The 15,509-nt window shown below is 43.1% G+C and overlaps 1 protein-coding gene across 9 annotated transcripts; it reads left to right on the plus strand.

The window, feature by feature from the left end:
- Window positions 1-437: 437 nt before the first annotated feature.
- On the plus strand, window positions 438-8,719 carry LOC133387226 (uncharacterized). 9 transcript variants are annotated; one of them, XM_061631543.1, is made up of 4 exons: window positions 438-666; window positions 2,129-2,206; window positions 4,853-5,670; window positions 6,279-8,719. In XM_061631543.1, the coding sequence occupies exons 3-4, from the start codon at window positions 4,869-4,871 to the stop codon at window positions 6,878-6,880; spliced, it is 1,404 nt and encodes a 467-aa protein (XP_061487527.1). In that variant the 5' UTR covers window positions 438-666; window positions 2,129-2,206; window positions 4,853-4,868; the 3' UTR covers window positions 6,881-8,719. The 9 variants fall into 9 exon arrangements, with proteins under 9 accessions (XP_061487527.1, XP_061487522.1, XP_061487521.1 ...); XM_061631538.1 differs by having other exon boundaries at window positions 439-666; window positions 2,070-2,206; window positions 4,850-5,670; XM_061631537.1 differs by having other exon boundaries at window positions 439-666; window positions 4,850-5,670.
- Window positions 8,720-15,509: the final 6,790 nt, after the last annotated feature.

A 15,509-nucleotide genomic window follows, 5' to 3' on the forward strand; every position in this document is an offset into this window, starting at 1 on the left:
ACCCATAAACCGTAAGGCTTCAATCCTAACCCCACTCACCTGGAAGTAAGGCCCACTAAAGTCAATAGGACTTCCTTCAGAGGAGACATGGGTAGGATTGCCCTGTAACGCTGCAGTCCTGCATCCAGCTACCTGAGTAAGCCCCACTGAACTCAATGGGGTTTTCTTTCGAGTAGACATGTTTACAGGCTTATACCAAGGAACCGCACACTTCGGTCTAGGAAAAAAAGGAAATGTTTATGCATGTGGAGGAAAATTTGAATTAAGACTGTATTTATTTATTTTGCAAAGTCGGGCTGTCTTCAAGATTTTCCAGAGGAGCTGAGCGCCAGGCAACGCGCCCCCCAGCCCCCTTTTAAGCAGAGCGGGAGCCCGCAATGAAATCATCAAAGGGGATTAACTTCCAAATGACCCTCGTTGCGTTGCTGATAGCTCGGTTGGAGCCACACCCCTAGAGTGGCCAGAGATCTGGCTGATGATGGTCACATGGGTCTCTCTCAGCATGGTGGGAAGGAAAAGTTATTTGAATTGCAAGCGCTCCCTGCCTGCTTGGGGACGATTAAAGTTGCAGAGCCGCTTCCCGGGCAGTTTTCCTGCTTCTGCCTGAAGTTCGCTGCGCCGTCCGCCTTATCAGCTTAGCTCAAAATGCTTCACTGAGTTTGCAAGGTAAAAAAGGGGGGGATTATATTGTATCTATTTTCATCTGCTTTTGTTCATTTTTATTTACGAAATTGTTCATAATTTATTGCCTTTGAAAGCCTCGCCCCATACCCCAAGAAGTTTTGCCTCTTGCCGCCAGAGGACCCCTTCCAAATCACTTTATATGTTTTCCTAGTTGCAGCTTATTTTCTTTTGTAAGTACTCCCCCCCATCTTCCTCTTAACTCCCTTCCCCACCCTTTCCCATTTTTCGTCCTCTGATTCGAAACTCCGCCCGTCAGTCACAGGCTTGACTCTTGCCCCTCCCCGCCTTCCTGATTGAGTGCTTGCTCCCCACCTTCTTCCTCTGCTTTGTCCTGCCTCTTCGAATCCGGCTCCCATTGGGCCGGCGCCGCGCTCCTCAGGCAGGTGGTCCAATCGGAGCCGGCCTACATGCCCACGAGCGAGCCGGGAACTTGCAAGTAAGTGCGCGACTGTGCAAAGGGGAGCAGCAGAGCTTTTAGGGAAGGCAGATGGGAGGGTCGGGATATTGGTGAAAATGCATCATGGGCATCCTAACATTGGAGAGCATCCAAGGATTGCCCTGAAAGTGGGTGAGAGGGAGATTTATTACGGGGGGGGGACTTCATATGGAATGGGAATAGAGACCAGGAAGAGTAAGGCTGCACCTCAGAGTTATTTTAAAATACTTATTTTTTTGGGCGGGGGAGGAGATTCTAGATTTAAAGTCTCCCATGAGAGACAGGAGGATGCTATCATTACAGGTCCTGTTGGAGACTGCTAGGTGTTTACTTCACTGGAGAATCTGCCATCTTTCACATCTGACGGTCCAGGGAGGTGGTCTTGCGTGGGATGGGGGAAGCCTCTTAACCTTTCTCTGGCTTCTTGGCATTTGACTGTCCTGATCTGCAGTCCCCAAGTGCTTTTATGTTCTGTTAGAAATGCCAGAGTGAGATCTGTGGGGATCCAGCAATACCACAGGTGGAAGTAACCAGGGAAATGGTTGAACTTAATGTGGAAAACTGGAGTGAGTATAGAGGTACCTCCACAGAGGAATCTTTATTTACTGAAAAGATAGCTCTGCACGCAGCTGGTGGGGAATTTTCTGAAAAGCTGTAGGGTCTTTCATGATGTGAGCTTAGGCAGGGAGCTTTCCAACAATCCCCCCCCCAAAAAAAACCTATTAAAAATCAACTCTCTGTATGTGAGCCTTCCTGTTCATACCCAGGTCCAACTTCCGTTATTATTATAGCCAGACATTAAATCATGTAAGAAGCCACCAGAGGTGGCCTACATCTAAGCTGTACCACTTCAAGATGCAGGTGTGGGGGGTGTCACATGATTGAATCCTGTCCATATAAAAAGAAATAGTCCAGCCTAGCTTTCTTACAACTTGTTTTTTATATGCAGGGAGTGTTTTTGAATGAAGGTGTATTCCAGCATGTAATTTCTTCTTGCTGTTTGTACAGCCTAGACGTGCATTGACTGCTCCAATAAGAATTAGACATGCCTTACTGTGCTGCCCCTGCAAAGACTCTTAGTTAACAGTAAGTCCTGTTTATTATCTGCATAAGCATCTACATTAGCTAAAGTCTTGCTTTTATATTTTGCAGACATAGGCTGCGTGAACTCTGACTGGGGAATGAAACATTTGCACGCTTTCTTTTTTGTGCTGAATTGCTTACTTGGAAGTAAATCTCAGTTATCTGAATGGTACTCGCTTCCAAATTTGTGTTTAAAATCACAACCTATACCTGAGGGAAAGTGCCTGTGTGACTCAAAAGCTTGCTTCCAGATAAAGTGAGATGACGTTATGTTTTTTCATTCAGTAGTTTCAACAAGGGATGCATCATATGCATACTTGCTTCAAGTGAGTGCCATTGAACTTGCTGGGATTTACTTCTGAGAAAACAGCCGAGAATGGGGACTTGGACTGTGAAGTCCAGAAAACTAACTAAACTGCAAAAAATATACTAGCCTGCTCTGAGGCTAGTAGTCTGTATGCTGGCCTGCCAAGGCCTCATCCTCTGTGGCCTGTATGGAGATGCAGGCTTCTAGTTTTTTGGCTGGTTAGTAAAGATCTGCCAGGCAGACTGCGAGGGGAGGGATGGAGCGATCTAGCCTTCTTCTGCCAGCCCTCTATGCTTCCATGATGGTTGCAGAGAAATAGCCTTTCCTTGAATGGCTTTAAAAGAGGATTATCATCATGAAGGATAATGCTATCCATGCCTATTAGGTGCAGTGGATAAGTTCTGCCACTGGCAGAGGCAGTGGAAAGAAGAGTCATGCCTCTGAATGCCAGTTGCATAAGTGGGGATAGTGTTGTTGCACTCAGATCCTGGTTTGGGGCTTATAGTTGGCCACTGTGAAAACAGGATACTATACTAAATGGGCCATTGGCCTGATCCAGCAGGCTCTTCTTATGTTCCTTTTTTGTGACTAGCACAGAAACAAAGCAGGCTGGTGGAGGAGGGATGAATGGATAATTTCCTTCTCCACCAGCCCTCTTGTTTGCCTGCATGGAATTCCTGGTAACCTACCATGCAAGTTGTTAAATACAAGTAGTTGATGGGGCCAGCTCCATGCAGTGGTGTAGCTAGGGCTAGACCTCCAGGCCAAAGTCCAGGGTTCCCCAGCTCAGGTGCTCCCAAAATGACCAGCCAGAAAGCAGCTAATGATGGGGAATAGTGCAAAACAGGCTCTGTGACAGAACCTGGGCTGGCATGTGCATCCTAGGATCTCCCTCGACTGGTACTGGTCACCGTAGCATTCATCCTTCCTTTCGTTTTGAAAAGAAAATAAAAATGTAGTCAGAGTGGGTGACCTGGCATGTATATGGTTATTTTTCCTTTTATTTTATTTTATCCTTTTCTACAACAACATGGTGCTTATTCCCCAAGTAAAATGTGTTTAGCAGCGGGGCAGCAGAAGCAACCTCCATTTTTTCCCCCTGTAGTCATGATGGGGCTATGATTTAAGTGTGTTTTAAAATGTGAAACTGGTACGCTCGGAGTATTTCTTTCCACCCGAGCGTTGGCAAACTTTTTTGTTAGAGCAAAACACACATATATCAGAAATTCAGAAGCAGTTGTAAAGCATGGAATGGCGGGGGGGGGGGGCAATACACATAGCTGTCTAAGTAGCCCCCTCTCCCCCATAAAACCATTAAGTCCAGGGCCTAAATATACCTAGCAGTTGCACTGGATCCATGTTCAGCCACACAGAGCAAAGATCAAGCATCTGCTAATGAACGACTGAGTGTCCTGGAGATGCCTATCAGTGTGGAACAAATAAGAATACAAGAAAAGCCCTGTTGGATCAAACCAAAGGCCCATCTGATCCAGCATCCTCTTCTCAGATTGGCCAGCCAAATGCCTATGGGAAGACTGCAAGCTGAACCTGAGTGCAACAGCAGTCTCTACTTGTGAGTCCCAGCAACTGGCATTCAGAAGCATGCTGCCTCTGACAGTGGAGGCAGAACATAGCCATTGTAGCTAATGGCCATTGATGGCCTTATTCTCCATGAATGTTTGCAATCCTCTACTATTTTTGTTTGGAAACAAGTCTCATATACATAAATGGATATCCAAATAATCATTTTTAGATTTGTACCCTAAAATTATTTCCCCTTTGGAAAGTGTGGGAGATTCCTCTGATAACATATGAACAAACAGTTCAGTAATAAGAGCTATGTACGTTCTTCTAAAAAGGACCTATATTTATGCTCCCACGTGTGTGTGAATTCTCCTTGGGAAAGCATTATTATTGTTATAATTATTATTATTATTATTATTATTCGCTCGGTACCCAAAGGTCTCCAAGCAACTTACAATGCTAAAAACAAATATACTATAAAAATAAAACAACAATATCCCCATGCAGCCACAAGAAGCTTTGGCAGCATACTAATAGATAACTTCATCTCAGTCTGTCAAGTGCCTGGGAAAAAAGTCTCTACCTGGTGTCCAAAAGATGTCAATGAAGGTGCCAGGCAAAGCATACTCCACAGGTGGGGAGCCACAATTGAAACAGCTCTCTCCTTTGTCACTAGAACTTAAATTATTATTTAAGTGATCTGGGCCACTTACCATAGAAGCCTGTGAAGATCAGAAAACTGCTTAAAGGGGGGGAAAAGACTTCCTTTGCTGTGCCTATGAGGTTTTTAACTGGTGTGGCTTTTCTTTTGGCAGCAGAGGCATAAAGGAAATAATGGCTGGTAATGATGACCTGTTAAAGAATCTGCAGAATAACTTGCAAGAACTGAACAGTCTTCGCTCTAAGTATTATATTTCAGCAAAACGTCCCTTATCTGCAGTTACCAAATCATTGCTTCGTGACCAACAACAATTGCCAAGAGAGAATATGAACATCCAGCCGTTTGCTCCTAGAAAGAGTATCCGCCACCGTAATCCATACTGGCCGGATGAAGAAATCAGGACCTTCATTGAGATCTGGGGTGATGATCAAGTCCAAGCTTCACTGGCCACCAATTTTCGCAATGAGGCTCAGTATGAGTGGATCTCTGATCGGATGCGAGAATATGGCTATGATCGCGACATGAAGCAGTGCCGTTTGCGTGCCAAGGAGCTTCGGCGAGGATACAAGGCAATTGTTTGTGGAAACAACAACTCTGTGAGTGGTCAACGGGCCCTGCCATTCTATGATTCCTTGAATAGTTTCCTGTGCATGCACAAGGGCCTTGTGGTGTCCAAAGTGTCCCTCTCTATCGATCGGAGGAATCGAGAGGCACAGAAGCTGGGGCTGGAGCAGGAGAAGAATGAAAAACTAAGTGTTGTCCTCGTTTCTGATGATGATGAAGCATCCATCCCAGAGCCTGCAGATGACTCAAATGGCTATTTTCAAGACCCACGGATGGATTCCGATCCTCTGAATGCACAATCTCCAAGTGATGAATGGGAGCAGCATGGAGAAGATGACATTCTGGCAGGTGATGAGGCTTCACTCAATTTTCCCAGTGCTCGAGGAGAGGGCCATTCTGCTCCCAATTCAGGTGAATTCTGAGAATTGAAGCTCACATTTCAAAAACAACTGGTTTTTGGCAATGTGGTCTGCATGCATTGAATTAGCATTCTGGTTTCAGCAGTTCTTGGTTTCTTTAAAAAAAAAAAACAGTGCTGGGAGCACTCCACTTTGGATGAAAGTTGCATCCTAGGAGCCTGCCCATGTAATCTAGGAATTGGGGAAACTGAGGACCTTGAGATAGATATTGTTGGACTTCAACTCCCATTTGCCCCAGCCAGCATAGCCAATAGTCCGGGTTGATGGGAGTTATACTCGCAACAACATCTGGAAGGCGACAAGTTCACCATCCGTGTTGTAATCTCAGATGTATAAGGTTTGGTTATGGTTGCTCAGTGATGAGAAGGAACTTCACACATGCTCAGAGGCTGTCTCGTTATCATTTTTAACATGCTCCAGCATAGGCAATGGTCAGGGATTTGTAGTTCAACAGCATTTGGAGGGCCACATGTCCCCCTTCTCTCTTTTAAGTGTCGACTGCTGTTTTTGTTTTTTTAACTTGTTCTTTTGGCATTGGGTATGCTGCTAGTCGTTGCAGATTGCTGCCATTTAGTTAACTCCCACCATCTTCCATTACAGGGCCATCCACCTCCTTGCCCAGAGCACCGCTAGCTGACACTGACAGAGCGAGCAACCACTGGAGCAGGAAGCCGAGGAAGCAAGCTGACACTACCTCAGACCTTGTGGACGCTATCTCACAAGTGGGCGACAGACTAGTGTGTGCTCTCTCTGATTTGCACTCAAAACACACAGAGACATCTGAGCTTGCCCAGACCCAGGAAAGTAATGCCCACAAGGAGGAGTTTACCATCCTTGCAAAACACGTGGACCAGGCCACAAAAAACGTGGACAAACTCATCATGCTTATGGAGACTTCGACCAGGCGGATTGCAGATGCCATGGACAGGCAAACAGCTGCCTTGGAGAACCTGGCACAGTTGTTTGCCACAAGAGCGCTGGCTCCTTCGTTGCCCTCAGTATCCAAAGGGCAGCCTCTGCTTTCTTCCCCAAGCACCTCTGAACTGCTCTCATCACCACCGCTGCCAGCAGAGCTGCACAATGCCCTGAACACTTTGGGGGCACACCACACTGGTGATCCCAAAGCACCAGAATCACCAACTCCTAGGGAAGGCGAGGAATCTCAGCCAAAGGCAAAGAAAATAAAAACAGAAGATGACTAGTGGAATCTAATTGAATGGCAATCTCTAAGGCATGCCTGTTTGCTCCCCTTGGGTTGTCCCATTCATCCCTTTTAAAGAATTCCTTGGGTAGGGGGAGTCAGGAAGCTGAAAGCTGTAACAAATCATATTTGGCCTTTGTTTGTTTGTTTAAATGTAGCCAGATTTTAAGTTTGCAGGTGGGTTTTGCATAGGAAAGGGAAGGATGATTTTGCCTAGGATGACAAATGTGTACAGTTCACTAGCATTCCGCTATTCTATCACTTGTTCTGTATGCTGCTGCTTAGTTATGCAATACAGGCTGCAATCCTGTGCACACTTCCTGGAGAGCAAGTCCCATTGAACTCAGCAGGCTCTACTTCTGAGTAGCCATGAATAGGATTAGACTGTGTAAATGTGGTCCAGATGTGGGCTTGGGGCACAGAGAACGTGGATTCAAAATCTCTGATCAGTCCTGAAGTTGGTGGGTGGCCTTCATCAGCTCCCTCCAAGCCTTGGTGGTTTTGATGATGAGCGATTTTAAAGATTGTGAATCATCATACACAGTAAACCTGCTATAAACGAGTAGAGAACTCTGTTCTTTGTTGCTACATAAAAATCCTGTTGTTAAATCAGTGAGATGGACAGTGGGCTGTTTTCCTCCCTTGTGTCTCTGAAACTGTGTGCCAGATGAAGCCATATCTGATAGGCACACAAAAATAGTCTCAAAATAATTAAAAAAGAACATCTTTTAAGGTGATTGCAGCAACTGCTCTTGCAAGATGAGAGCCCAACCTCTTGGTGGTTCTTTTCTTCACAGGTGACAGCTTGAGGAGGTGTAGATGACAGTGCCCAGAGCAATGATCTCTCAGTTTTTACTCAAGTGGGACTAAATGGGTTTGAAAGAGAAGCATAACAAACCTTCGCGTTTCAAAGAACTCTTACTTACGTATGAAAGTTCTATGCAACTTAAAAGAAAAAAGCCTTGTAGAGGAGACCAAGGGACTAAGTAGTTCAGCATTTTGTTTTTTAATATCAACCTGCCTGGTGTTTTTGGGCAGCGTACAAGGAAGGGGTGTGAATGTGATGGTCATCTCTTGTTTAACCCCAGCTTCTAGTACTCAAGGGTTTCTGACCATTGCTGTACCACCTATCTATCTGGGCTGCCTGCACAAAACCACTGAGAAATCACACACACACACCCAATGAATTTGTCTTTGAAGACATCCTGGGTAGTGGCCAGTACTATATCTTGTAGTTCTTAGTTCCATAAGTTTTGTGTGGAATGAAGAAGTACTTCCTTCTGTCTGTCCTGAATGTACTGACAATCAATTTCAATCATTATGTCAAGGTCTAAGTTGTTAGAAGTGGGTGAAACATTTTTTTTATCTCCCTCCTTAACTTTCTTACTTACAGGGAACATGTTTTCCATCTCCATTATTCTTCAGGTGGGTGACCATGACTGTACAGCCAAAAGCTTATTAGCCCCAAGACCCGATAAAACTGGCCTGATAAAAGGCACAATGTGTGAGCCCTTTTAGAGCTCACAACAGGAAAAATAGTTTTACATTTTAGGAGATAAAATGGGAGTGTGTTTGGCTGTGACAATAACTACCTGTCAGAAGTCACTGTAGGGACCTGAGTGAGGAAAGTGTGTAACAGAAGAGATCCAGTTCACTTGTAAACAAGCCCACTGACCTCACTAGTTCCAGGTCAGCCTTCACTGACCTGATGCCATCCAGGTGTTTTGGACTACAGTTCCCATTCAGCCCCAGCCAGCATGGCTGTGCTAGTTATGGCCAATGGGAGTTGTAGTCCAAAACATTTGGAGGGTACCAGGTGGGTGAAGGCTGAATATTCCCTTTCCTATATTTGAAAGCACTAAGGATGGGTGTTACCTTTTTTTCCCCTCAGTGTGGGCATTAAGGCCTAAACAAAGTATATGGTTCTTGCAGACAGGCAACCCTGAAGTAAAGTTTTGTGTGGTGTTGGTATTTTTTAAAAATGCATATTATGGAAAACTGGAGGCCAGCACCCAAAGATTTGGCTGGTTAGTTGTTCAGCCTTGCAAAATAACCCACAACAATTGCAAGCCTGCTGACTGGCTAGCAGCTTCCATTTCTAGGATGGCTGTGGAGAAGGAGCTCACCACCTCTTTACACAGGCTAGTAAAAAGCAAAACAAAAAATGCCTTCTACTAAGACTGGTAGAGAAAGAGAGCAATCTGTTCTTCCTGTGCCATGATTGTCACAAAGAAAGATTTTTCTTTCTGTACGGCTAGTACAAAAATCAAGCAGGGTGTCTGAAGAGAGGTGGAACAATCTGTCCCTCCTCCACCAGCCTGATCACTTGGTTGCATGGAGATCCTTGTTGCTTATAGCTTATCAGGTGAGTTGTAAAATTTAAGACAGGATTATGTCAAATGCTGTCTGTGAACTTCCACCTTCTGCCCATCTTAAGACCTGTGCTCCTCTCTGCCTGTTGCTCTCTAGACTACCTTCTCTTCTATCCTTTCTTCCCTAGCCCACCCCACTCCTCTGCCCTGGTTCTTCTGCACTTTTGTTCTTAGGCCCTTGTTTTTTATGCCTTCCTTTTCTAGCTGCCTTTCCCCAAGCAATTCAACCAACAGCTATGTTTTCTGCTTGCCTTGCCTCTCTGACTGTGGGGCAGCTCAATCCAGTAGGACAGAAACATTAACACTACCACTCATTCTCACCAAATCCTGTGGGCCATTATGATATATGTTCCAGCACAGCAGCCATGATGCCATGAACTCAATCCTGGGGGACTACAAAGGTGAACAAATTTATTGTGGCATGAGCTTTCAGGACCCTACTTTGGCCTACAGTCAATGCAAACAGGTCATTATCTAGGCTGTCAGACAAGCCCTTTTCCAAGATATTTTATTGGAGTGGGGAAGCTTTTTGGCTTTGCAGGCCAGATCTTTATCAGGAGCTAGCCTCACCAGCCAAATTTGGTAGGTGGGCAAGGCTGCCCACTTGCCAGACACCTGATGCCACAGTGAGATCAGATGAATGGGTGCTTTGAAGCCTGAAGTTGGAACTTCAAAGCACCATGCATGCAGCTCACACATTGGATGCATAAGGAAGTTTGCCATAGGGAACTCCCACAACCAATCCAACAGGCTTCAGCTCTGCTGCCAATCAGGTGATTGGCAATAGAGCCAAAACCTGTTCTTTCTTGCCAGTGCCCAATCAGGACCACAGTTTTAGGTTGACAGTTGTGCACTGGCATCTGCATCTCTGCCTGCCCCACCACTGACACACAATGTCAGGTGTGGGGCAGGTGGTCTTGGTTTGAAGAAAACAGCCTGAAGGCAAGTTTGACCTATGGACCAGAGATTCCCCCACCCCTGTGCATTCCCCTTTTCTCCTCTCATTTCCCCAGATAGATATTTGGAACTCCTTGGCAACTGAGCATGCTGTTGGGCTGTTTTGGAGGGGGTTACCCACTTAGGATTTTTTGTAGCTGTAAACATCAAGGTCACCTTAAGCACTCTAATACCTCCTTATTGTTTCTCAGGGGGCCCCTTTTGCCTACCTTCATATCTGCACTCACTGGGTGAGATTGCTATTAAGAGAACAATGATGTTTCTCTGACAGATGATAACTAAGAGGGGGGAAAAGGACAAAGCAGACAGGACCAAAGTGTCACACATCCAACAGTGTGGGCTCAGGGGAGTAGTGTATAAAGGTGTGAGAGGAATGCCAATATGTTCTAAGTACACAAAATAGTTATGGGGCACAGTCACTTTTAACTGAAAAGTGCAGAGCATGTTCTTGTTTATCAAATGCCTAGTTCTAACTGGGATCTGTACTGTAGTAGATCAGGGTTACACTTCACCTAAGTTAATGCTACTTTTCTTCATTTTAAAGCTCTCACCATTTTTACATGCTTACCCTACCAATAAAGTTGGATAGTAAAAATTGAAATAAAGTCGTGATAATTATTGCAGTTCGGTATATATGGGCAACTATTAAAAAAACCCTATTTAGATCATTTTAAATCCTGTTAAACTCAAGCGATCATAATGCTAAAGTACAATTTAAATAATATCCCAGAAGAATATAAAGATCAAATAAGGAACAGAGTTGAGGCTTTAAACTTAGTTGACAGAGAACCAGAAGAACTATGGAGTGAAGTCAGAGACATGATCAGGGAAGAATGCAAAAAGACAATACCTCTAGTTAAAGAGAGAAAGACCTCAATAGATGACTGAAGAAACTCTTAAAATGGTTAAAGAGAGAAGGAAAGCAAAAGCAAGAGAAGATAGAAACATGGGCAGAACCCTAAATGCAATATTACAGCACTATGCAATATTACATAGGGACACAATTACCATGGTTATTGTATAGAAATAGAAGAGGACAACAAAAATGGTAGAAGAGCCCTATTCCAAAAGATTAGAGAAATTAAAGGGAAATTTAAACTAAGAGTAGGGATATCGAATAATCAACAGGAACACACAGACTGACCAAGATGAAATAAAAGGAAGATGGACGCAATACACTGAAGAACTCTATGAAAGAGATGCAAGGATGACATTCATTCACAGAGGAACCGTATGATGAAGAAGCAGAAATTTTAGAATGTGAGGTGAAAGCTGCTCTTAAAATACTTGGAAGAATCAAATAACCAGGAATAGATGGCATACCAATAGAATTGCTACGAGCTACTGAGACTGAATCTGTCCAAATTATGACAAAAATTTGTTAACAAATATGGAAAACTAAACAATGGCCCACAGACTGGAAGCATTCGATATATATCCCAGTTCCAAAGAAAAGGGATCCCAGGGAATGCAGTAATTATCGAACTATTAACTTAATATCCTATGCAAGTAAAGTAATGCTCAAGATTCTACAACAAAGGCTCTTACCATATATGGAGCAAGAAATGTCAGACGTCCAAGCTGGATTTAGAAAGGGAAGAGGCACCAGAGATCATAGCACAAACATATGTTGGATAATGGAACAGACCAAGGAATTTCAGAAGAAAATCACCCTGTTCTTTACAGATTATAGCAAAGCCTTTGATTGTGTACATGATGAAAAACTATGGAATGTCTTAAAAGAAATGGGGGTGCCACAGCATCTGATTGTTCTGATCCACAACCTATACTCTGGTCAAGACACTGCTGTAAGGACAGAATATGGAGAAACCGATTGGTTCCCCATCTGAAAGGGTGTGAGACGGTTGTATTTTATCACCCTATTTTTTTAATCTATACACAGAACATATCATACGGAAAGTGGGATTGGACCAAGATGAAGGAGGTGTGAAAATTGGAGGGAGAAATATCAATAATTTAAGATATGCAGACGATACCATACTACTAGCAGAAACCAGTAATGATTTGAAATGAATGCTGATAACTTTCAGAGGAAAGCACAAAAGCAGGACTACAATTGAACATCAAGAAGACTAAAGTAATGACAACAGAAGATTTGTGTAACTTTAAAGTTGACAATGAGGACATTGAACTTGTCAACGATTATCAATACCTTGGCACAGTCATTAACCAAAAGGGAGACAATAGTCAAGAAATCTGAAGAAGGCTAGGACTGGGGAGGGCAGCTATGAGAGAACTAGAAAATGTCCTCAAATACAAAGATGAATAGTGTATGGATGTGAAAGTTGGACAGTGAAAAATGCGGATAAGAGAAAAAACTCATTTGACGTGTTGAAGGAGAGCTTTGTGTGTACTATGGACTGCGAAAAAGACAAATGATTGGGTGTTAGAACAAATTAAACCAGAACTATCGCTAGAAGCTAAAATGATGAAACTGATGTTATCATACTTTGGGCACATAATGAGAAGACATGATTCACTAGAAAATACAATAATGCTGGGAAAAACAGAAGGGAGTAGAAAAAGGAAGGCCAAACAAGAGATGGATTGATTTCATAAAGGAAGCCACAGACCTGAACTTACAAGATCTGAACAGGGTGGTTCATGACAGATGCTACTGGAGGTTGCGGATTCATAGCGTCGCCATAAGTCGTAATCGACTTGAAGGCACATAACAGCAAGGAACTCAAGTAGACTTAGATTTCAGTAAACAGGGTTGAGTCACTTAGACATAACCATGCAGGAAATAAAAACAAATTGAGACTGGATTCCATCCTAAACAGCTCCCTCCCCCCCATTTTACCTGTGGAAGAAGTGCAAGGGACTTTTTAAGCATGTGAAAAATCATCCGGGAAACTCTATTAAACCTCACAAAAAACTACAGTCCCTCAGATGAAGTAATAGCATTTCAACCAGTGTTTGTTTGGAGCATATATGTGATTTTGGATACCTATAATTCCAGTGACTACAGTATAATTACTTGCATATAATAATCTACATTAAAGGGACACACATTGGCACATTCTTAATAAGAGTTTAAATGCTAGTTCATAGCTGTTAGTTGGGAAACTGAATCAATTTAATTTTCCATTAACCAGGGGTATAATGAGGATGCTACTGGGTTGAATGCCTAAGCATCTAATCCAGGTTCATTGTAATGCAACACTTAAACGTAATTCAGCAGAGGAAATTTTCTTCTACACACAGGCCCAATTTCACTTTATAGTCAGTTGCTTGTTTTTTGTCTTTTTTCCTTCCCAGGCAAGTGGTCTAAGCTTGTGCCAGATTTCAGTATGGATTAGAGTATTATGTGTTGCATTTTTGCCAAGGCACACCTAAGGCAGTTCACAATTTTAAAAAAATTAAAATTGTGTAAAATAGCGTAGGAGTGGGGAGCCTTTTTCAGTCTGAGAACCACATTCCCTTCTGGACAACCTTCCGAGAATCACATGTCAGTGGGAGGGTGAGGCCAGAGATAAAAGTGGGCGGAGCAATGAATTGAAATTTTTGCATTTGTACACTAGGCTGGTTTCTGTACACATTGCTCTCTACCCTCCATCCAGACTGGAGGCATAGGCCCAGGGGCTTGGTAGGAGCTTATGAAGGCCATTGTCCACTTTTTGTGTTGTCTCACTGCTGCTACAGATGTAATCAGTGTTGGATTGTTCTGCTTATGGGACACTTCCCTGGCCACCATTGTGTTTTAATTTAAGGCAATTTTCTGTATGTTGGCACAAGCCCCTGATTCTGGTGAAGTGGGAAAGTTCATGGCTTACATTGCCTTTCCTATATCCTACCCTAACAAGCAATAAATTATTAATTAAAATCAGCCTTGAACAAAGAGCAACGAAACCAAACCATGTAAGGGCCATACGTACCTGCCAAGGTCATCCAGTGAGCTTCATGGCTGAATGGGGATTTGTCATAGTCCAACACTAACCACTTCGCTCTATGTGTGTGTGAATATATGGTTTTTTTCATAAACAAGGAAAACAAAAAATAATTGGTTTGTTGATACCTGAATCCTCAGAGTGTAAGCTCAATGGGGCAAGGACCTATCTTTTGCTTATGTTATTTAGCCAAAACCCCCAAAACTATGGGTTGTATCCAACAAAGTTGTCCCATTATCACAAGGATGTCTGCTTGCTCAACAGGACTTCCTCTCCCTTTCTTCTCGGGTTCCCGCAACCCTCTGGAGCAGATTTCAGGGTGTAGGTGGGAGAGGGAAAGGAAGTCCCGTTGGACAGTCTTGAAGTCCTTGTGCCAATAGGACAACTTTGTTGGATATAACCCTGTGCATTAACAAGGGAACAGAAGTGTTTCTCATTCCAACATGCAAAGAAAAATTAGTAGGGAAAAAGCATACATTTGACTTTGCATCAAAATAATATTAGACATCCTTTCCTTTCTTAAGCACTGGTTGAAATGAATATCCCAGTCTTAAGCATGCTTGATTTATTTCAGAGTTGAGGCTTTCATCCCATCCCATGCATTGGGCATGTAATAGCATCCCTGAAAAATAAATGATGTACCCTTTGTAAGTCCCATTGTTATTACTGGGACTTGCATAAGTCTAGGATGCTTGTAGTCCTGAAACCAATCCTATGCACACTGACTCAAAAGTAGACTTCATTAAACTCAATGGGATGAAAATACAGAGGCTTCAGATCCCTTGTGTGCAAGTTTGTTAGATGGAATTCCAACATTTGAGTAAATGTTTTGAATAAAACTTGTTTAAGAAATCCTTATGCAAATTATATTAAAACATGTCTTGATTATCATTATTAAAGATTCCCTAGGTATGACTTAGAAGTTGATATTACTAATAAGAATCAGAGTTTCAAATACTGACAGGCCTAGATATATAGCTTTAGAAAAATTAAGATGCAAAGCTATCCTATTAATTCAGGGTTGCATTAATCTTTACTTAAAATCTCCTAGTTCCAGATGTCAGTTAATTTCAGCTTAATGGTACCTGTCATTTTAACGTCAAGAAATGTTGATTGCAAATTATGGGGAAAACTCATGCCAGAAAAACATGCCCTGTGTTCTGAAAAGGTCTTTTAATCCCCATTATGTCCAAGGTGAGCAGAGAGTAATTGGAGTGAGTATATGAGGGCCTTTTTATGTCTACCCTTCCGTGTTGTCCCAGTGAGAAGGAAGCTCCCACCCCGCTAGCACAATGGGAGAAGGGGGCCATGTTATGGCTTAACATTAGAAGTGTCTACACATTACATTCAATGAGTGTAAAATCGGTGTACACAGTTGAGCACACTCGTA

This window comes from Rhineura floridana, chromosome 6 (assembly GCF_030035675.1).
Source record: "Rhineura floridana isolate rRhiFlo1 chromosome 6, rRhiFlo1.hap2, whole genome shotgun sequence".
Lineage (NCBI taxonomy): Eukaryota > Metazoa > Chordata > Lepidosauria > Squamata > Rhineuridae > Rhineura > Rhineura floridana.